We start from the raw sequence: 24,816 nt of genomic DNA on the forward strand, positions 1-24,816 counted from the left end.
TAATTTAAGTTGGTGACTCTCTTTGCTAGGCGCACAGCTGTCTTCCCGGAGTCTCTTCTTAATCATCCTGGGGATTTCTCTTTCTCTCTCAAGTTGGATTCCCTGTTTCTTTGGCTTTTCTTCCTCATTTTTGTGGTTCACTTCCTCCAGTTGCTTCCTAAGAACGACTGAAGAGAGCTGAATTTTTGAGACTGGGTATATTTGATACCATCTTTATTCTACCCTCGCACCTAATTGATAATTTATCTGGGTATAGCATTATAGGCTATATTCTAGGCTATTGATTTGAGTATATTTTCATCTACTGTATAGGCCTTTTATATACAGCAATGCTTGCCTTCAATTATAAGAAATTTTCTTGAATTATTTGATGACTTACTGGTTTTATTTTCTGTTTTCTCATTCTGGAATTTCTGTTATTTAGATGTTGAATTATTTGTATGCATCCTCTCTAATTTTCTTAGTTTTTTCATTTTATTTTTATCTTTTTGTCTTGCTGTATTAGTCCACTGCTCACACTACTATAAAATACCCGAGACTGGATAATTTATGAAGGAAAGAGATTTAATGGACTCACAGTTCCACATGGCTGGAGAGGCCTCAGGAAACTTACAATCATGATGGAAGGCAAAGGGGAAGCAAGCACTTACTTCACAGGGTGGCAGGAGAGAGAAGTGCTGTGAAGGAGGAACTGCCAAACACATGAAACCATCAGATCTCGTGAGAACTCACTATCATGAGAACAGCATGGGGGAAACCGCCCCCATGGTCCAATCACCTCCCTCCCTTGACACGTGGGGATTACAATTCGAGATGAGATTTGGGTGGGAACATAGAGCCAAACCATATCACTGCTATTCAAACTTGTTAGGTTTCAGGAGACTCTAGAAAATGTTCTCAATATTGTCTTCCAAATTCTCTACTCAGCTATTCACTTCTGCTAAGAGAGTTTTAATTGCCAAAAGTCCTTCTCATTCTTTTTTGTATCATTCTGTCTCTGTTCTATGATTTGATATCATTCTGGAGACATTAATCATAACATTTTTTGACATTTTCCTCTCCCAATATAGTCTCTATGTTTGCATTCTGACTTTTTAGTATCTGTCTTTTAGAGTAGAGGCTTTCCTTTAGATTAGAACTGATGTCCTTGGCTCTCTGCTTACTCTAGGGGAGTCAGGCTGGGCTGTTTCTTGGCGAAGTCCTAATATCACTATTTTAATTGACTGGCTAATCAAAATCTTCCATTCTCCTCCTAGAAAGGTATAAAGTCCAGCTGCCAGAGTTCTGGGAGCCCAGATAGGACATGGCTTTAAGTGGGAATTTCAGGATCCAGTAGTTAATCGTTCATTTCACCCCTTATTTTCCACCCTAAACTGTGCCTGGTGTCCTGTAGGGTAAATAAAGGATATTTGCATGGCTGTGGGGAACAGAAAATGGCATTGAGAGCGTCTACTGTGTTCTTAGACTTTCAACAAGGCTTCCTGTTTTCAGCCCTACATTCACTTTTGCTGTTCCCACAAATTCCTAATTCTTCAAGGAATTCTGCAGAACAAATTGTATTGTTTGTTTGGCTTTCTCTATCTCTAACTTAGGGTTTGCCATTCCCAAGTCTGTCCATTTGTGGAAATTGTTCAAAATTACCTTTTCTTATAACTGAGAAAAGTTTTAAAATGGCAAATAAATATCTACCTTTAGAAAACAGTATGTGCAAACAGTTGCCAAGAACAACTAAATGATTGTTTTGAAGTAGCATTAACACTAAGCTAGTCTAGGAACATTAAAATCCAGTTGGAGCACTCAGTAACTATAATTATTACATTCTACAAAGATAATAAATGGTTTCCTATTGAACCACTGTGTGTCCATGCGGAGAAACTGAGGTATCTGAGCTCCAGTCGGAGGAACCTGGGCAACAGAAAGACAAAGATGTCTGCCTCCTTAGCAAAAGGAAGCTGCAGCTCACCCAGGCCACACTCACCCTGACACCATCAGCAGTAAACAATACAAAACAACTACTTACAGATAAACCTGAACATGAAGGTGTGAGAGTTGGTGTCCTAACCCTGGCTTTTCTTATACTTTTTATAATGCATGAAGCCAAAAAGACACGCTGATGAAGTTGTTCAAGATGGAATCAGTGTGTTCAAGGAAAAGAAAGCACAACTAACACTCTTAGGGACAGAAGTGGACTATTCTTTTACAAGAACACAAAGTATCCAGTAAGTTTGTGTACATAACCCAGACACCAAGGAATCTTCTAGCTGTGGAGAAAGACCCTAAAACTATTTCCTTGGCTGTCAGACCCAGAAATATGATCATGGAAACCTTGGGGATTACTAAAAGAAATTATGTGACTATTAAATCCTCAGGATTTATAAACTACAGCTGCCTTATAAAGAAAATAAAGGAATGCATTTTGGGAACAAAAATATGACACACTCACAATTTGTGGTACTTATCCCATTTAAAAATGTCAATATCAAAAGAGGAAACTAATAAAGATCTGGTAAGCATCACTAATAATTGTATATAAAATAATGAATTAAAGTTAGGTAATCCCCAAAGAAGCATGCAGGTTGTTTATTTCTTTATTTTCTTTGTAACACTTACAATATTTTATTTTTATATGGATATATCTGGAAGTAGCTGCTCTAATTCAGCTCTTGAGAGCAAGGATTATCTGCATAGCTAGGGTATCACAACATGCTGACATGGTCTGTCTCATTACATTTACCTTTCAAGCTATATTTATTGTCAACCAAGTTTTTCTTTGTTTCATGCTTGCAACAATTTTTGTGACCATCCTAAATTACCTCATATTTCTTCAGGTACACTTAATTTCTTGGTTTGTTGCATTTTTATTTTACTGTTGTTTTCATTACATTTTGGGACTTCTAAGGGTTATGGACATCACATGAGGCAATGTACTTGGCTCTTTGTACCAGGTAGAAAGACATGATCTCTAACGTCAAGAGGCTTACAAACAATTCTCTCCCCTCCCCTTCTCTTTCTCTCTTCTCTCTCTCTTTTTCTCTCACTCTCTCTCTCTCTCACACACACACACACAGACACATACACACACAGAAGGAGCCTGAAAATCCCCAAAACAAAAAAGAACAAAGGTGTGTGTGTGTGTATATATATATATATACACACACACATACACACACACATACTGTCTATTTTACAACTAACTTTTTTAAAAACTGGAAGGCATGGGAGAAAAAGATCATCCTGAAATGTTAAAAAAAAAAAAAAAAAACATGAAACAAAATGATTTCATCTGGTAGTTTGACTTTAAAATTATTGAGCTAGAGGCACATAAAGTACTTACTTAGATTTATGTCTATAAGCCTTTTATATGGCATGGTCATATGCTTATATGGCATAAATCAAAATCTATATTTCAGGATACTCTGTTCATCATTTATCAGCCAACAGCTTCACTCTTGGGAACCAAATCCACATTGCACTCATCAGCGGCACCAGAGTGAAGCCACGCTGGCCTTGGTCTTCATGTTTATGTCTTAGCTCCTAGTGCTAGGAGTGTCACTCCATGTTTGCTACAATCACACCCTTTCCTATTTTAATATAGATTTTAATTTTTTTTTAACCACTGATATTGGGGGACTGACAAAACATTTATTTGTACACTTATATGTGAACATCATCTCATACTTCTGCTGCAGGTATTTTGTTTTAAGGAATATGAACATGTCAAGTATATATGTGTTAATAGAGGAATATATGAGAATGGATCACACATGTAGACCCATGAAGAATTTGTAAGATACATTATTATTTTCCAGAGGAGGAGGAAGGGAATAGAGACAAATGAAACACACATGGGAGACTAAATTTTGCAGCAGAGAATGCAACAGCTTTCCATTTCTGAGAGGCTTTGTTCAGGAACTCGGCCATATTCATCTTCATAGATTTCATAGTACAGTACCTTGCACATATTAGGTGCTTAATACTTACTTGTTGGATTAAGTCAATCTTGATGAGTTTAGTGCCCCTCTCACTGTGGGTACTGGTGATTATCTGTGATGATCAAGGCATGTCATATATCCAGTCTTTTAAGATGGGACTCCAATTGCCAGTTCTTCCTGGGTCTATCCTGGGAAAAGCAAGCCTAGAACACTACCTACTGCTGGAGGTACTCAGTACTTAGTGAATGAATGAACACCTTCCAAACTGAGGGGAAATGAGCGGTGGAAATTTGCGAGCACACTGGTTTAAATTGCACAGGCTTTTTTTTTTTTCTTGGCAAAGCAAGCTTTGAATGAAGTGTCTTAGCAAATATAAATGAGATTAAATAGTAACAGAAATTATGATGTTATTATAAAAGATGGATGCCAAAACATTTATTTGAAAAGAAAAAGTAGGTATTTAATGTTTTCATTGAAATCCAAATTGCTTGGTAGCAAGATAAGGAGACTCAACATTACTTACATTTTATTTTACAAACAATTTTTAAGATTATAAAAGTTCATCACAAGAAATTAATGTTTATTTCCTTTAAAAGCATAATTTATATATGATGCTGTGTAGTTGCTTGGGTTAAGTAATTTTTTTTGCTGAACTTTAACTCTTATTAAATATTTTAATATATTTATGTGCCATTTAATTGCTCCATTTCCTTCAAATATTAAAAATGCCATATTATTTACAACTAATTTAACTAATGTGGAGATCATTTTTTCTATAAAACAAGCACTTAGTAATTTCATCTCTTTGCTTCAGGTTTATGTAATAATAGAGAGGAAATGGAAATTTCATCATATTTAGTTTCAAATGAAAATCAAGAACAAATGAAAAGCCCTTGTCTTCAGCATGTTAAATTTTGTGATCAGGTAGAGACTTAATAAAAATTATAGTCATTGTACATCTAGCACAAATATTATCACATGCTTCATAAAGATTGTTGCATGCTTGCAGTTGATACAAAATATTTTTGTAGAGCTAGTTATTGGCAAGCATGATCTGTAGGGATAAAATTTGGGCTATAGTTTTTACACATGGGTAGTCAGTCTTCAGCAGCACACCAGCTTACATTAAGTTTGCCACTTCTAACCCAGAGAGTCTTGGCTTTAGAACACCTTTGCTTTCAAAACAATAAGAAGCATATAGTTTAAATAAAAGAACATGCCAAAAAATCTTAAAGTAATGATCATAGACTTATCTTCTAGTCTCCCTGAAAAATATGATTATTTGAAGCTCAATAGAGTTAATAATATGGTTCCTTGTAGAAAAGTCACTCAGACATTCAAAGATTTGCCTATTTCACACACACAAACACACACACACACACACACACACACATTAACATAATTGATTGGCCCCCAAAATATTTCCCTGAAGTATTTTATAGAAAATAACGCCATGTTCTGTCAAATAATGGACCTCAGAATCACCCAGGGAAGCTCATTAAAAATGCAGATACCCAGGTTCCCGCTTCTAAGAATCGGCTTCCATGGAAGGCAGGGGAATAAAAGCGGGGTTCTGTACTTTGAAAGTCCTCTCCAGGAAAGCCTGATATTTGCCAGAAGTTATTAACCACTATCTTATAATAGAAGGCCATTAATGGTTTATGAGTCTTTAGTATAGCCCAGTCTCAAACACTAGTGTGTATAGAAATCACCTGGGAATCTTGTTAAAATGCAGATGTTGATTTGGTAAGTCTGGGTTGCGGGCTGAGATTCTGTGCTTCTCACAAGCCTCCAGGTGATTCCAGTGTTGATGGTCTATGAGCCTCACCTTGAATAGCAAGGATGGGTTTTTCTCCATAACCATTTTGTAGGGTTACACCTGTCAGCTCACCTACAGAGTAATTGTTCTGAGTACTCTATTAGATACTATAGTATTCACAGAAGGTGGTATTGTGTTGTGAAAAAATAGGTCATCCAGTAAGCACTGACTGAGCGTTTACTATGTGTTAGGCTCTATGCCTTTGCCTCACTGACTTCCCTTGCCCCTCTGCATGAAGCTAACATTAATTTGTCTTTTAGGAGTGTATTAGTCCGTTTTCACACTGCTGATAAAGACATACTCGAGACTGGGAAGAAAAAGAGGTTTAACTGGACTTACAGTTCTACATGGCTAGGGAGGCCTCCGAATCATGGTGGGAGGCAAAAGGCACTTCTTATACAGCAGCGGCAAGAGAAAATGAGGAAGATGCAAAAGTGGAAACTCCTGATAAAACCATCAGATCTAGTGAGACTTATTCACTACCCTCAGAACAATATGGGGGAACCGCCCCTGACTCAAATTATCTCCCACCAGGTCCCTCCCACAACATGTGGGAATTATGGGAGTACAATTCAAGATGAGATTTGGGTGGGGACACAGAGCCAAACCATGTCAAGGAGAAACTGTCTCCTTTGAGAAGCCTTGCCTGCTGTGTGCTATGTGCTGTGCGCTTCCATTGTGTACTGTGTTCACTTTGATCATATAAATTATCACGTTGAGTTGTAGTTATCTACTCTCTTACACATTTTAGAATATGAGACTCTCGAAGGCATTATTCGTTATTTTAGTTCGGAGCCCATAACACTGTTTGTCACATTAAAGACAATCGGCTAATATGTAGTACAATAAACTAATTAACCAAATGAGGTAACATAAGCAAAGTTTTAAGCTACAACTCCATTTCCTTACATAAGTTCAACACAGACCCCTGGCTGAGTAAATAGAGAGAGTAGCTGAGGGTTCTTGCCTGCCTCTGCAAGGCTCTCCTTAGCTAGCTCTGGCCCAGGATCTTTTTGGCAAGATGGTGACATTCATGCAGGCTCTCCTCAATCTGAAATAAATAGGAGAACTATTAGTCAATCGCAGCAGGCAGCATGACTGGTTTTAAAACGCATTAACAGAACACTTACATGGACACTAAGGGCACTTGGCATGACCCTGGTTTCCCTTCTTGAAGTACAGGATTTGGAAATCACTGCCACAGCCCAGTTCAGCTCACGTGGACCTGCCAAGACCAGCAGAGTGCACAGGAGGTCCAGCAGAGTGCACAGGAGGTGCAGCAGCACCTGGGGTAGTGCCTTTGCTCCAGCACCTCACTCTGCTTCGATGCATATATTTATCTCCATAAATTGCAACCAAGCCGACACAGTGATCATTTTTAAGTTTTACTGATTGCCTTGTGACCTTACCTCTCTCATGGGGCCAGAATAATGATGGCGAAATACAGTGATTGGCAGGTACAGCTGTGGAGTTGCTTATTGAGTCATGGTGGGACTGTTGCCTTTGCTGGGGAAGACTCAGGTATCTCTGATGTCCAACATTCAATAGGAGCAAATCTTTTGCACAAATGCACTGGGAATTCCCTATGTATTACAATACTTTTGTAATAATCTCATACCCTAAAGAGACTATGAAAAAAGAATAAATAGAAAGTAATAGGTTTAGGAGTGCCTGTTGACCCAGGCCTTAAGAAAAGTTGAGACAGACTTTTGGGTAAAATTCAATCTTCCCATATTGTCATTTATTCAGCACATATTTATTGCAGTCTACTATGTGCAAGACACATGTCAGGTTGTGGGAGATACAGAGATCTTTGTGTTGCAATCTTAGCTCTCAAGGAATTTCGACCAGCCAATAGTTTGGAAGCTAAATGGGAGCTATTTCCAAAATAACCTTGATGTGGTAGCTTGGCAAAGATTTTCTTCTCCCCTTCCTCTCCTTTCTATAGACTTTTTTTTTTAAATTATTTTTTTGAGATGGAATCTCACTCTGTCACCCAGGTTGGAATGTAGTGGTGCCATCTTGGCTCACTGCAACCTCCGTGTCCCAGGTTCAAGTAATTCTCCTGCATTAGCCTCCCGAGTAGCTGAGATTACAGGTACCTGCCACCACGCCTGGCTAATTTTTGTATTTTCAGTAGAGATGTGGTTTCACCATGTTGGCCAGGTTGGTCTTGAACTCCTGACCTCAAGTGATCTGCCTGCCTCAGTCTCCCAAAGTTCTGGGATTACAGGCATGAACCACCATGCCCAGCCACCTCTCTAGAGACTGAATCTACAGAACTGGGCTGAAACTGTTTGCCTCTCCATTCCTCCTGCCAGCATTGCCAGAGTGATCTTTAGCCTGAATTGGTTGTTGGTTTTAGTCTTGTTCTTTTAGCATATGGTTCTTTTTTTTTTTTTTTTTTTTTTTTTAATTTTACTTTAAGTTCTGGGATACATGTGAAGAACGTGCAGGTTTGTTACATAGCTATACATGTGTCATGGTGGTTTGCTGCACCTATCAACCTGTCATCTAGGCTGTAAGCCCTGCATGGATTAGGTATTTGTCCTCATGCTCTCCCTCCCCTTGCCCACTTGACCCTGACAGGTTCCGGTGTGTGATGTTTCCCCTCCTGTGTCCATGTGTTCTCATTGTTCAACTCCCACTTATGAGTGAGAACATGTGATTTTGGTTTTCTGTTCCTATATTAGTTTGCTGACAATGATGGTTTCCAGCTTCATCCACGTCCCTTCAAAGGACATTAACTCCTTCTTTTTTAGAGCTGCACAGTATTCCATGGTGTATATGTAGCACATGGTTCTTAAAAGGCAGCGTTTTCTGGTTTCTGTCAGCCTATCTTCCCTAGATCAGACCTTACTTCTACTTACTCTTGCATTGTCTTCAGTGGAACTTCCTCCTGTCCAACTCAGATACTCAAAAATGCTTACACATGGAATCCCTGTCCCTTTAGACTAGTTATTCTCAAAGTGTCATCTGCAGACCTCTGGTGGTCTCTGAGATACTTTCAGGCCATAACAATTTTTGTAATAATACTAAGGTGTTATTTGTCCTTTTCACCATGTTGACATTTGCCTGGATGGTACAAAAACAATGGGCCTGAAACCACTTGCACCTTGGCCCTTAGCATTCAAGACAGCGACACATAAATGTACCAGGGGCCTTTGTGTTCCTCACTATCATACATTTGGCTTAAAAAACATGATGCCAGTTTCAAATAAGGATATCCTCTTTTATATATATATATATATATATATATATATATATATATATATATATTTTTTTTTTTTTTTTTTAATTATGCTTCAAGTTCTAGGGTACATGTGCACAATGTGCAGGTTTGTTACATATGTATACATGTGTCATGTTGGTGTGCTGCACATATTAACTCGTCATTTACATTAGGTATATCTCCTAATGCTATCCCTCCTCCCTCCTCCCACCCCACAAAAGGCCCCAGTGTGTGATGTTCCCCTTCCTGTGTCCAAGTGATCTCATTGTTCAATTCCCACCTATGACTGAGAACATGCACTCTTTGGGTTTTTGTCCTGTGATAGTTTGCTGAGAATGATGGTTTCCAGCTTCATCCATGTCCCTGCAAAGGACATAAACTCATCCTTTTTTATGGCTGCATAGTATTCCATGGTGTATATGTGCCACATTTTCTTAATCCAGTCTATCATTGTTGGACATTTGGGTTGGTTCCAAGTCTTTGCTATTGTGAATAGTGTCACAATAAACATACGTGTGCATGTGTCTTTATAGCAGCATGATTTATAATCCTTTGGGTATATACCCAGTAATGGGATGGCTGGGTCAAATGGTATTTCTAGTTCTAGATCCTTGAGGAATCGCCACACTGTCTTCCACAATGGTTGAACTAGTTTACAGTCCCACCAGCAGTGTAAAAGTGTTCCTATTTCTCCACATCCTCTCCAGCACCTGTTGTTTCCTGACTTTTGAATGATTGCCATTCTAACTGGTGTGAGATGGTATCTCATTATGGTTTTCATTTGCATTTCTCCGATGGCCAGTGATGATGAGCATTTTTTCATGTGTCTGTTGGCTGCATAAATGTCTTCTTTTGAAAACTGTCTGTTCATATCCTTTGCCCACTGTTAATGGGGTTGTTTTTTTCTTGTAAATTTTTTTGAGTTCCTTTGTAGATTCTAGATATTAGCCCTTTGTCAGATGAGTAGATTGCAAAAATTTTCTCCCATTCTGTAGGTTGCCTGTTCACTCTGATGGTAGTTTCTTTTGCCGTGCAGAAGCTCTTTAGTTTAATTAGATCCCATTTGTCAATTTTGGCTTTTGTTGCCATTGCTTTTGGTGTTTTTAGACATGAAGTCCTTGCCCATGCCTATGTCCTGAATGGTGTTGCCTATCTTTTCTTCTAGGGTTTTTATGGTTTTAGGTCTAACATTTAAGTCTTTAATCCATCTTGAATTAATTTTTGTATAAGGTGTAAGGAAGGCATCCAGTTTCAGCTTTCTACATATGGCTAGCCAGTTTTCCCAGCACCATTTGTTAAATAGGGAATCCTTTCCCCATTTCATTTTTTTGTCAGGTTTGTCAAAGATCAGATAGTTGTAGATGTGTGGTGTTATTTCTGAGGGCTCTGTTCTGTTCCATTGGTCTATCTCTATTTTGGTATCAGGACCATGCTGTTTTGGTTAATGTAGCCTTGTAGTATAGTTTGAAGTCAGGTAGCGTGATGCCTCTAGCTTTGTTCTTTTGGCTTAGGATTGACTTGGCAATGCGGGCTCTTTTTTGGTTCCATATGAAGTTTAAAGTAGTTTTTTCCAATTCTGTGAAGAAAGTCATTGGTAGCTTAATGGGGATGGCATTGAATCTATAAATTACCTTGGGCAGTATGGCCATTTTCACGATATTGATTCTTCCTATCCATGAGCATGGAATGTTCTTCCATTTGTTTGTATCCTCTTTTATTTCATTGAGCAGTGGTTTGTAGTTCTCCTTGAAGAGGTCCTTCACAACCCTTGTAAGTTGGATTCCTAGGTATTTTATTCTGTTTGAAGCAATTGTGAATGGGAGTTCACTCATGATTTGGCTCTCTGTTTGTCTGTTATTGGTGTATAAGAATGCTTGTGACTTTTGCACATTGATTTTGTATCCTGAGATTTTGCTGAAGTTGCTTATCAGCTTAAGGAGATTTTGGGCTGAGACGGTGGGGTTTTCTAGATATAAATCATGTCATCTGCAAACAGGGACAATTTGACTTCCTCTTTTCCTAATTGAATACCCTTTATTTCTTTCTCCTACCTGATTGCCGTGGCCAGAACTTCCAACTCTATGTTGAATACAAGTGGTGAGAGAGGGCATCCCTGTATTGTGCCAGTTTTCAAAGGGAATGCTTCCAGTTTTTGCCCATTCACTATGATATTGGCTGTGGGTTTGTCATAAATAGCTCATACTATTTTGAGATACATCCCGTCAATACCGAATTTATTGAGAGTTTTTAGCATGAAGGGCTGTTGAATTTTGTCAAAGGCCTTTTCTGCATCCATTGAGATAATCATGTGGTTTTTGTCATTGGTTCTGTTTATATGCTGGATTGCGTTTATTCATTTGAGTGTGTTGAACCAGCCTTGCATCCCAGGGATGAAGTCCACTTGATCGTGGTGGATAAACTTTTTGATGTGCTGCTGGATTCAGTTTGCCAGTATTTTATTGAGGATTTTTGCATCGATGTTCATCAGGGATATTGGTCTAAAGTTCCCTTTTTTTGTTGTGTCTCTGCCAGGCTTTGGTATCAGGATGATGCTGGCCTCATAAAATGAGTTAGGGAGGATTCCCTCTTTTCCTGTTGATTGGAATAGTTTCAGAAGGAATGGTCCCAGCTCCTCCTTGTACCTCTGTTAGAATTCGGCTGTGAATCTGTCTGGTCCTGGACCTTTTTTTGGTTGGTAGGCTATTAATTATTGCCTCAATTTCAGAGTCTGTTATTGGTCTATTCAGAGATTCAGCTGCTTCCTGGATTATTCTTGGGAGGGTGTATGTGTCGAGGAATTTATCAATTTCTTCTAGATTTTTTAGTTTATTTGTGTAGAGGTGTTTATAGTATTCTGTGATGGTAGTTTGTATTTCTGTGCGATCGGTGGTGATATCCCCTTTATCATTTTTTATTGCATCTATTTGATTCTTCTCTCTTTTCTTCTTTATTAGTCTTGCTAGTGGTCTATCAATTTTGTTGATCTTTTCAAAAAAACCAGCTCCCAGTTTCATTGATTTTTTGAAGGATTTTTTGCATCTCTATCTCCTTCAGTTCTGCTCTGATCTTAGTTATTTCTTGCCTTCTGCTAGCTTTTGAATGTGTTTGCTCTTGCTTCTCTAGTTCTTTTAATTGTGCTGTTAGGGTGTCAATTTTAGATCTTTCCTGCTTTCTCTTGTGGGCATTTAGTACTATAAAATTCCCTTTACATACTGCTTTAAATGTGTCCCAGAGATTCCGGTAGGTTGTGTCTTTGTTCTTGTAGGTTTCAAAGAACATCTTTATTTCTGCCTTCACTTCATTATGTACCCAGTAGTCATTCAGGAGCCGGTTGTTCAGTTTCCATGTAGTTGAGCAGTTTTGAGTGAGTTTCTTAATCCTGAGTTCTAGTTTGATTTCACTGTGGTCTGAGAGACAGTTGGTTAAAATTGCTGTTCTTTTGCATTTGCTGAGGAGTGCTTTACTTCCAACTATGTGGTCAGTTTTGGAAAAAGTGTGGTGTGGTGCTGAGAAGAATGTATATTCTGTTGATTTGGGGTGGAGAGTTCTGTAGATGTCTATTAGGTCTGCTTGGTGCAGAACTGAGTTCAATTCCTGGATATCCTTGTTAACTTTCTGTCTCATTGTTCTGTCTAATGTTGACAGTGGGGTGTTAAAGTCTCCCATTATTATTGTGTGGGAGTCTAAGTCTCTTTGTAGGTCTCTAAGGACTTGCTTTATGAATCTGGGTGCTCCTGTATTGGGTGCACACATAAGGATATCCTAATGAAGCAATTAAAGTTTGATTTTTATTCAATCTTGAGTGCACATCTTTTTAATATTCTGCATGACAAAATGAAAAGTACATATAAAGCACTTTGGCTGGACACTGAAATGCAATGTTTACCTCAAGGGAGAATTTGTAGGAAATTGTTTGAATCGCAAGCCATACTAGCCCTTTTTAAAATTTATGGGACATCATTTTTATTTTAAAGAATGACAGAGAAAATATGGTTATTCAGACTTTGATATTCAGCAGATATTTTCTAGAAAATAAGCAAAGTCATCCTGCTCATTTAAGAAAAATGACTGACAATATTTGAACTTTCAAAGGAAAATTAAAATTTTGAGAAACTCTCATCTGTCACTGTGAATTTGACAGCATCCCAATATTTAAAGACTTCTCTGATGAGATCATTGGTGATATTGAGAATGATTGTTTGATATTGTACAAGGAAATGTGTCAGCATTTGAACGATGTGCATAACTCAATGAATTGATATTTTCCAAATGATCAATCCAAATGTAACAAAGTCACGCATGCATAAAAGATGCATTCAAAATGCAAAATGGACCAATAGATTTTTTTAATTAATAGAGTATGAAAAATGTATTCCTATGGTTTCAGATTCTGCACTGCAACTTTAGAAACTACTGCTTGTTGAGTTCAATGTGATATCAAAGAAGAATATCCAAAATTACCCTATAAGACTATTAATGTACTCCTCCTTTTCCAACTATATAACTGTGTGAGGCTCAATTTTCTTCATGCATTTCAATCAACACATCACAACAGATTGAATGCAGAAGCACATCTGAGAATCCAGCTGTCTTCTATTGAGCTCAGACATTAAAGAGATTTACAGACCAGGCACGGTGGCTCACTCCTGTAATCCCAGCACTTTGGGAGACCAAGGCGGGTGGATCATTTGAGGTCAGGAGTTCAAGACCAGCCTGACCAACATGGTGAAACCTTGTCTCTACTAAAAATGCAAAAATTAGCGGGGCGTGGCAGCGCATGCCTGGAATCCCAGCTGCTCGAGAAGCTGAGGCAGGAGAATTGCTTGAAGCTGGGAGGCGGAGGTTGCAGTGAGCCTAGATCATGCCACTACCCTCCAGCCTGGGCAACAAAGCAAGACTCCATCTCAAAAATGAATAAATAAATAAATAAATAAATAAATAGATTTACAGAAGTGGGAAATGATACCACTATTCTCACTACAATACCTGTTTTCTACAATATGGTTTATTTTTCATAAAAATGTACTTATGTTAGCATGCAGTGGGTTTGTTGTTTTTCTAATTTAATAAAAATTTACAATTTCTCATTTTTGATATCTAACATGGTAAATACCAATAGAGATAACTTAAAACAGAGTATCTTTGAAGTTCTTAATTATTTTTAAGAGTCTAAATTGTTCCTAAGACCAAAATGTTTAAGAATTTCTTCTGTAGATCGCATACTCTTAAACACCAATGATAGCCTAAATGAAATTCCAGTTAAGGCTTTGAAAGTGATCATTTAAACCAGCTCTTCCCTGAAAGGGCAGTCTTTCTGATGTGATTAAATCCCCCTGGCTCCAGCACAGTCAGTTTTTTTGTCAATCAAACCTCTCAGTATGTGCTGTGGCTGGGGAGGTAGATGTTATATCAGTCATGTGAAGACATTATTGGCCCTGTCTTTTCCCCCAGTACTCTACTACAGTAAATGTTCAGTGCAGTCAACTTAGCTTTCTTGAATTAAAACTATGAAAAATATTTATAAATTTGTACAGTTACTTTTTAAATTAAAACTTCAATGACAATTTGATGTGATTCTTTCCAAAATGGAAGCACCCTAATATATCTTATATGTATTATAGTTTGACAAAGTATAGAATTAGGAATCTGGAGGGAATTCCTTCATTCTCCAAATGTTGAAAATGATTCCCTAATAACTTAAATGCTTTGCTCAAAATCACATGAGTTAGTGGCAGAATTAAGACAAGATCTCTAGTTTACTAATAACTGCAAGTCCGCAGCAAAATAATAGAACTTATAAATTTTTAAAAGTCTCTACTCCTGTCATTTGGAGAAAAAGTTTCATTTTACCTATGTCTCCTTCACTATAGTATTATTTATGAGAAAACTAGAAGAATAAACTGATTCATCTAGTTGAGACAAATACAGGAAAACTTCGTATGTCTAGAGCTGTAGAAAAACAGGGCGCTCCAGACAGGTATGTTTGTTGAGTACATGAGACGTTTATCTCTGAAACTAAACAGTTTCAGAAAAAATAGCAATACAAGCAAGGTATCTGGGACCTTACATTATGGATTCTAATCCATTTCCTTCACTTTATTAATGCAGAAATGCCTCAGGTTCAATTATACCTTCTGATATCAGAAACTCTTTTAACTATTTGGGATGTACTCTTTCCTAAAGGTATCACATGTTTTTCTGTATCTAATCAGTCTGCTAAAAATGATATAAACATTTTAAATGTCTTAGGATCATTATTATTAATGCTCATTCTTTTACTCGAATAGAGCAGAGGCATTAAGTCCTATTGAGCATATGAGAGTTTTTTACACCTTCAGTGAGTGGCCCAATCTCCTGAGCCTTTTTGTTGTTGTTAAGATTTTCGTGTGTTTTTAAATTTGGCTTTTACTCCCGAACTTTGGCGTTTGTATTAACTTTGCCATTTTCCTTTATACAACATACATGATTTTCTCCCCACTTCAAAATCAAATAACGATGGTAAATAGAATTGTATAAAATTGATGAAATAGACTGAGGATAGGATCCATACACTTTCAGTAATGTTCAGAAGTTTTAGTGAACTTTATTTTTAACTGTATTTTGACCATTCAAAAGACTGTAGGGAGCTTACTTGTAAGTTCTTTAGCTAACTAATTCTTATTAGCATGTTAATTTCTCAGTTAAAAGTTGTATGTCCGGTTAATAAATATGAACTGAGGCCAGACACGGTGGCTCACACCTGTAATTCCAGCACTCTGGGAGGCTGATGTGGGTGGATCACGAAGTCAGGAGTTCGAGACCAGCCTGGCCAACACGGCGAAACCCTGTCACTACTAAAAATACAAAAATTAGCTGTGCATGGTGGCGGGAGTCTCCCAGCTACTCAGGAGGCTGAGGCAGGAGAATTGCTTGAACCCGGGAGGCAGAGGTTACAGTGAGCAGAGATCGTGCCATTGCACTCAAGCCTGGGCAATAAGAGCAAGACTCCATCTCCAAAAAAAAAAAAAAAAAAAAATCAACTAAAATTTAGGAAACCCAAATAGTAAGTTCTAGTTCTGCTCTCTTTTCTTAGTAATTCTTATTAAAAAGAGCATTTACATAGAGTCTTTTAAATTTTACATGTGCTTTTATTATGAGTTCTTTAAAAAATTTTTTTTTGTATTCTGTACAAATGTTTATAAAAATAATCTGCCTGTAGTTCAGAGACCTCTGTGCAATCTTTCATGATTTATCCAACAAAAAGTAGACAGGCACATGTCCTGCTAGGTTCTGATCTATCAGTGTTTGCCTGAAAGAGCTAGGATGTTTACATTCTTAGGAAAGAAAGAAAAGCAGAGAATACCATTCCATATTTGTACTTAGTTTTCTAGCATCGTGATGGCTGCTTTATAACAGCTCATAGCAGTTATATTGCAGCATCGTTTCTGCCTGTGGAATCACTTTGGTATGAAGATTCTTAAGTATGCAGCCCCACAAATTAGGGCTCTCATTCCTGTCAAAGATACTTATTACTCCAGGAAGCTTTCCAAGGTTGCTACCATGAATACTTTTTACTTTTATGGTGACTTGGTCTCTGAGGGTAAAGACAATCATCCAAAAGAAAACGTTTTTGTCTGGACATATCTTGGTGACAAGAGGAGGAAAGGTCATGATCTTCAAAACAAAACCCAAAATGAGAGCAGGTTATGAGCTTGAACTGAGGTACTGAGTGTAGATTTGAATTGTAGTGTCTATTTGAATTTATACCTGTCACCTGATTTGAATATACAGTTTTAACTTTATTTTCATTATTTAGACACATGATGTGTAGAACTGAATCCCAAGGGCTGAGGTTGGTGTTTAGGATCTGGATAGCAAGCCCTCTGAAAGTGGAATTATGAACTTATTTCTAAGACCTTAGCTGCTATCATCTTGCTCTGCCTCCTCTGACCATTCCTCTGGTATTAGTTGAAGAATACAGACCTACCTAAGGTTTTGATTTAAGAGCCAGTTGGGGTAAGGGAATGCTTACTAAACCTTGTCTTACAGGTATGAGGCAGTTTTGCAAAATGCCTGAAGTGGAAAATTGAGGAAAGGCGGGAGCTTCCAAAAGAGCTACTAGAACATGTATATTACATTTTCTGTCAAAAAAAAAAACAAATCTCTGAAACTTTAATTGTTGCCTGAGATCACGATCATCTTTTTCATCCTCTCTTAGTTATTGCCAGGTCCCTGAGACTTCATCATGTGGATTGAGAATAGCCCCACATGTGATAGGCAAATTTATGCTAATTTTCTCTTTTTCCATCGATTTCAATAGATTATAATAGTGGATTTAAGGAAGAGATTGTCTTGTTTCTATCACTCACTCTGACATTTTCCAACAGGACTTGTCAATGAATTATACATGAAAATGCAGCTCCTGAGATAAAATTTAGTTCTCCTGACAGCAAGCTGGCATGATTGACAGGCCATATACACAACGTAAAATAATTTATGTAGTAGGTCGATGAGAAATCAAATCTGATACCTGCTTTCTAGTCAGTCTTGGAAAACCTGGAAATGAAGAGAGAACAACAGAAGAGAAAAATTAGGTTTCTTTTTTATTTGCAAGGAATTATTTATTCATAAAACTAAATTAGCATAGCCAAAAGTCTTCTCAGATTTAGTCTATGAAATATAAATAATGTCGTTAAATTTCCCAGAGAAGTCTTAACTTTCCAATTTCACTTGGTGTTGGTAAAATAAATCTTTCCTGGCATGGATCAAGAAATGGAAATCTCCACAAGTAAGTGAGAATGAGCAATATTTGTCTTTCTGCACATGGCTTGTTTCATTTAAGATAATGCCCTCTAGCTCCATCCGTGTTGTTGCAGAGGACAGGATTTCATTTTTTATGACTGAATAATATTCCACTGTGTTTATTTCCACTTTTTCTTTATCCATTCATCCACTGATGGACACTTAGGTTGATTCCATATCTTGACTATTGTAAATAGTGCTGCAATAAACTTGGGAGTACAGATATCTCTTTAATATACTGATTTCCTTTATATTCAATATATAACCAGCAATGGGACTGCTGGCTAGTTCTAGTTTTAATTCTCTGAGGAACCTCCATGTGGTTCTCCATAGTGACTATACTAATTTGTATTCCCACCAACAGGGTATGTGGATTCCCCTTTCTCCACATCCTTGCCAGCATTCATTATTAGCTCTCTTTTCGATAAAAGAGATAGAGAGTAGAATGATGGTTACCAGAGACTGGGAAGGGTAGTAGAGAAGAGAGGGGGATAAACTGCAGATGGCTGATGGGTACAAAAATACAGTTAGAAGAAATAGGATCTGGTGTTTTGTGGCATAAGATTACTATAGTTAACAGTAATTTATTGTATACTTCAAGATAACTAAAACAGTGCAATTGAAATGTTCCTAGCACAAAGAAATGATAAATATTTGAGGTGATGGATACCCTAATTACCCTGGTTTGATCATTAGCTTGTATCAAAATATCACACATACCCTATAAATATGTATAACAATTATGTATCCGTAATAATTTTAAATAAAAAGTTTTTAAAGGTGGTAAGCTGCATGTTCTCACTTATAAATGGGAGCTAAATGATAAGAACTTATGAACACAAAGAAGGAAACAACAGGCACAGGGGTTTACTTGATGGGGGAGGCTGGCAGGAGGGAAAAGAGGAGAAAAGATAACTTTTGGGTACTGGGCTTAGTTCCTGGGTGATGAAATAATATGCACAACAACCCCCCGTGACATGTGTTTACCTCTGTAACAAACCTTCACGTGTATCCCCAAGCCTAAAATAAAAATTAACAAAACAAAACAAAAAGGTGGTAAGCAATGAAACACAGTACTGTATTTGGCAACTACCGACATTACCAATATCTCTTAGTTATGTGATGTGATTAAATCGGGAGACACTGAAAAAGAATCCAATATTTTCGGGATAAGAACTCCCTCAGGGTCTAATATATTATGTGTGGAATGAGGTCTCTAAAGGAATGTTTTCAAGGGAAAGGAATTCCATCATGTGCTCACACAGGTATTTTGTGTCAAATTACAGTTTATGAAAGATAATTATACTCAATTTTGAATTTGTAACACATTGAGTCATAATATTGTCTATTTTTTAATTTTTAAAAATATTTTACATATAACTCTGTGTGTGTAGTAAGCCAACAGGTCTGAATTCACCAATCCCTTCTTGAGCACCTCTTTGAGCTGTAGGTACATCATGGAACTTTACACACGTTATTTCTAATCCTAATTAAACATCTAGACTGATAAAATTTATTAGCACCATTTTACACTTTAGAAAACTAAAGCTCAGGGTGGTAGCGTAACTCACCTAAGTTCAGACAGGTAGTAAGCATAGGAGCAACAAGCATAGGAGCAACAAAGTTGAAACCCATGTCTTGTTCCCTCGGAGTTGGTACCCTTTCCCACTACTACATGTATTTTATGAATCCAAGACTAATGGCTTAAGGAGACTGGTTGATAAGTTCACTGATAGATAATTGGTATCAACAGTACTAATAATTTGTGTGTCTAAATTTAGTTTTGTGATGCACAATGTCTTTCGTTTTCACAAATAAGAACGTTTCCAAGTGTTAGAATCTTTATTCACATAAACATGCACAATTATACAATTATAAAAATACATAATTATGCACAATAGAAGGTAAGGATCTTAGGTACACTAATACATGTTTATCCTTCTTGATACTATGAGACCCTGTCATACCATATTTATTTGGTTGAATAGTTCCATAAAAAATGGAAAAAGAGTAGTCCTTCAGAAAAACTTAAGTGACAAGAAAAGTCCTCATCATATGTAACAAAGTTCTTGAGGGAAAAAGATTCCTTGTTGTTCAGATCAATGTGAAAGGTCAGTGAAACGCAATCACAGCAGTTGATTGTGAATGTTGACCTCAGAATGTTTTCTCTGAAGGAATGCTAATGACTCTTACCATGATGCACTGGCTTATTTAGATACCATTAAAAGCTCCAACTTGACAAGCAGGATGATGAACTGCACTTTTCCTATCAAGCAACACATGTTTGGATAACAGGCAGCTCTGTTAAGTTGGGAGATTATTTATTTTTGAAGAATCAATTTTTCATCTTCTTCCGCAATCCCAGTTTAAAACTCAGACAACTCATGGCTGATAAAGAGAACTTCTACCTAAGATTGGATCTTGGGGTGTACAGAGTATAATGACACCTCTGTTTTATCAACATAAAACCTCCTTGGTCCTCCAAAGGGTGAATTTTCTGTTCGAATCCTGGTATATCTGACTCCATTTAATGAATGATTTTATGCCTCAAAAATATGCCCTATTATTTACCTAATTTTTTTAATAAATAAATTTCTGTAACTGAAATGTGAATAACTCTAACCCTGACACAGATGTTCGTTGTTGGATATTGTTCTATCCTTTACTTATTAAAAATTTTCTTGTGATCTTTCAGTTTAAATATTTCATACAAGACAAAACAAAACAAATATATTTAACAGCTAAATGGATATTTTCAAAATTCGGTGAAATCCTCTTTCTCATTGCTTTTGTGACTTTCTTGTAGTCTTGGAATATTGAGTTCATTTAATATTTTCCAATAAATTAGTATTTTCCAATAAATTAGTATATTCCAAAAATAAATTATATTTTCCAATAAATTAGTATATTCTTCTGCAAGAGGTAATGATATTGATTTGTCAGAAATGGGGAAGGCTTTCTATAGATTATAATTTATGACAATAGAAAGATGAGCTCTCCAAGAACGAAACTAATTGAATCACTTCAAATTTCAATAATGCCATTGCTTTGGCTCTTAAAGGTAATATTATATTGCTTTCAAGAGTGTCATTTAAAATGAACTTGTAGATGTAAACGTTAAACCTATATGAGTTAATATATGAATTATCATTTAAGACTTTAGCAGGAATTAGTGGGCAGCTTTTAGAGATAAATTGAAATACATTTTGTGCCCAGTCAGAAATAAGTCTAGCCATGAAAACATTCTTCAAGAAGTGCCGCCTACCTGGTTTTCACCTCTCTAGGCTCAGAAGCTTTATTTTAATAAAAAGGAATAATGCTTGGTAGAAAAAATCTGGAAAAGTATCTTATTCTTGAATTTGAGACTGTATGGTCATCATACATGGTTCATTGAGAACAATTGCACTCATAAAATGAAATCTAAGCACGTTAGTATCACTTAGGGCTCCAGCAGGAAATAGATGGCATGCTCAAAGAAGAATTCAAGATAATGTAATGCAGAGACTAAAAGTAGTCTTAAGGGAACCGACAAATGATAATGAAGCACCCAGAAACCCAGAGATTGAGAGCAGGAAGCTATTATCACCTGTAGGCACAATGGTACAAGGAGATAATGTGTGTTGTTGGAACCTAACAAGAGTTAAGGCAATGATAGAGGGGCAGGCTGACAGGAGCTGCGACTCTCTAGACTGAAGAACAGAGCCACTGCCTAGCCATGGCCCAGCACTCCACCAAGGAGAGCATAGACCTGATCTCTCATTTTCCTTGGTCTTTGATCTCTTACTGGAATAAGAATATTCCAGTAGAATATGACACAATGCTTATGGCAGGGCTGCTGCTTTTGCTTTCTGCAAAGTAATCTCCTTTTTCTTCCTTTTTTTTTTTTTTTTTTTTTTTTTTTTGGCTAAAGTTTGCTTAGTACCATGCCTGGAGTAGCTGATTTCAAGGAAGCATTTCTCTCTTTGACATACTCCCTAATATCCAGGCTCCCTGGTGCCCCACTATACTGGGATGGTTTTTATCAGTCCATTTAGCTGTACAGCTCTCTCCTCAAACAAGTTGCCCTGTCCTGTACCTCCTTCTTATAGTCATGGCATTTCATTCACCTTGGCAATGGGAAGGATTTTAAAATTTATTTTAATGCAGGAGATCACTTTCTCACTGGAGTGAAAAATTATGTTTTAAGACAGGGTCTTGCTCTGTCCTCCAGACTGGAGTGCAGTGGCGTGATCTGGGCTCACTGCAACCTCCACCTCCTGGCTCGAGCAGTCCTCCCACTTCAGCCTCCTGGCTAGGATCACAGGCATGCACCACCAAGCTGGGCTAATTTTTGCATTATTTGTAATTTTCTTTTTTTGTAGGGAGAGGGTCTTGCCATGTTGAACAGACTGGTCTCAAACTGCTGAACTCAAGAGATCCACCTGCCTCAGCCTCCCAAAGTGCTGGGATTATAGGTGTCAGCCACTGTGCCTGGCCTGAATTATTTTATTTTATTTTATTTTATTTTATTTTATTTCTGAGATGGAGTCTTGCTTTGTTGCCCAGTTTAGAGTGCAATGGTGCAATCTTGACTCACTGCAACCTCCACCTCCTGGGTTCATGCAATTCTCCTGCCTCAGCCTCCTGAGTAGCTGGGACTACAGGTGCATGCCACCATGCCCAGCTAATTTTTGTACTTTTTAGTAGAGACGGGGTTTCACCATGTTGGCCAGGCTGGTCTCAAACTCTTGCCATCGTGATCCACCCACCTTGGCTTCCCAAAGTGCTGGGATTACAGGCATGAGCCACCATGCCTGACCTGAATAATTATTTTTAATGTCATCAATGTAAGCGTTGAACATCTTTTGTCATTCTGCTCTATTTTTTATTTCTTTTATTCTGTCTGGTTCCTTTACATTGATTTACTTTCTTTTTCCCTGTTTGCTTACAATGCTATGAATTAAATGTTGATATTAACGGTAAATGTTGATACATGATAAAGTGTGTGTCTGTGTGTGTGTTCATAGTGTGGCAAGAAGTGTTCAAATGGTCTTACAGGTTAACAGGTGAATTAAAAATCAGGGCTGGTGTTACAATTGACAGACTTGTTTCTCAGAGATGGTGGCTTGCTTTTTACAAATTATATCATTCTGCTATGTCTCCTTTTCTACTCCACTCAGATTCGAAATCAGAGCAAAGCCTCCGGGTCTGGGCTCTGTGAGGGAGATGAAGTGGTTTCCATCAATGGCAACCCTTGTGCAGATCTCACCTACCCTGAAGTCATCAAGCTCATGGAAAGCATAACAGACTCTCTCCAAATGCTCATCAAAAGGTACAATGGATTTGCTGGAATATGTATTTTCTCTTGAAGCTACATGGGAATGACTATAGCTTTTACTACATTTATAATTTGTCATTTATGGAGAAATTAGGGGTGCTTTGTACAAGGTTAGTACAGTTAAACAGAAACACCACTGTGTTTGAAAAATAGTCAATTCTATTCAACCAAACTTTCTGGTTAATTGAGAATTAAGTTGAAAATCCTTGTTTCAAGCACTTTGTTGAAAATCTTAGGTATTTTAGCCTCCTTCCTTAGAAAGCTCAGTATATTGAACATAACTTAAAATTTCTTTGATAGGTCAAGATTTTGTGATGGATCGGAATCACTCAATTGTAATTATCAGATGGACAGATGAATTTAAAATGTTTAAATATTAGACCATTAAACTGTACAATTTTTCGTTAAAAGAGGATGACTAAGAAACAGAAAAGAGAAACAACAACAAAAACTTACAAGCAGCCAGATTTCTCCAGTAAAACCAATATTTGGGAATGGACAAAAGCAAATGATTAGAACAAGGTTTTTGCACTACCAACACGAGTCATTTGGGAATTCAATCTCTTCAAATACCACTATCCCCACGTAGTTGTATAACAATATAAAAGAAACCAATGAAGACAATAACAAAAAAAACTACAGCACTGAGATTTTTATGGTGTACAAATCAGTACAGTCCGTACTGATTTTGCAACAGAAACCCTGACTATTGCATTATAATGAATCCAGAAAGGAAAGCTTTGACTTCCTGGAGAGCAGCTTTTAGGAAGATGTCAGAGGACATCTCAAGATGAACCTCAAAGTCCTCCAGGTTTTTCCTCAACTCTGCAGAAGCACTACATACAGTTCCCCCTCTGCTGATCATTCAGTATGATTCTGTTCTGGGATAAAAATGAACTCACTATGGCCAAAATCTTGAGACAGCAATGGAAATCTAGTATTATTCTTGTAATCTAAATATTTACCCATCAAACCAGTGTTTAAGGCCTGAGAATCCTTCCTTCATATTACGAAGAGAAAATAAGTTTATAAAATACATAATTTGCTAATACATAATTAAATTTATAAAATAAAAAATTTACAAAATAAGTAACTAGTTGGTAGGATTCAAAGTGGAATCGCAATTGAAAATCAAGTCAAAAGCAATTATTTTTATCACCACCACTACCACTATTTTAAATATCTGAATATTGTTTCCTGCAATAAATATTTCTCTCACTCATATCACTGTCATCTATCAGTGGAGGACAAGTGTTTTTACTTTTCCTGAACTATTGCCCAGAGATAGCTAGGTAAGACTCTTTTAAAATAACTCCTTTAGCATTCTGTCTCTATTATCTTAAATGTTATTAAAATAAGATTTTTAAAATTCTATAATTATGACACATAAATTGTGGACTTGATGAGTACGTATGTAGACTGATGGGAAATGATTGTTTTAAGGCATAAAGCTTTACTCTCTCATGCTTTTATGATATTTACTCATGTCTATGTATTTTACTTCAGCTGCTGATAAATGTTAATATTTATCTGGCCATTTGTCTGTATTCCAGTCTACAAGGCTGGCATGAATTGAAACTATTCTCTTCTCAGCTTCACAATTGATTGCTAACATAATTCAAAGTGAATTAATCTATTTCCATCCCAAGGTCTTCCTAAATTAAAACTCTCTGACCTTTTGGTACCCTCAAATTCAGTTTAACAGTGTATTGAACATTTTCTACATAATAATGAT

At 37.1% G+C, this 24,816-nt stretch overlaps 1 protein-coding gene across 2 annotated transcripts in view; it reads left to right on the forward strand.

Moving 5' to 3' along the window:
• The window catches only part of SYNPO2 (synaptopodin 2), a 174,049-nt gene that overhangs the window by 115,705 nt on the left and 33,528 nt on the right, over positions 1 to 24,816 (forward strand). For both annotated transcript variants that reach the window (XM_010364860.2, XM_010364859.2), the window contains exon 2: positions 22,924 to 23,075. In XM_010364860.2, coding sequence (XP_010363162.2) covers positions 22,924 to 23,075 — 152 coding nt within the window. The remainder of the gene's footprint in view (positions 1 to 22,923; positions 23,076 to 24,816) is intronic.

Source organism: Rhinopithecus roxellana, chromosome 2 (genome assembly GCF_007565055.1).
Source record: "Rhinopithecus roxellana isolate Shanxi Qingling chromosome 2, ASM756505v1, whole genome shotgun sequence".
Taxonomy (NCBI): domain Eukaryota; kingdom Metazoa; phylum Chordata; class Mammalia; order Primates; family Cercopithecidae; genus Rhinopithecus; species Rhinopithecus roxellana.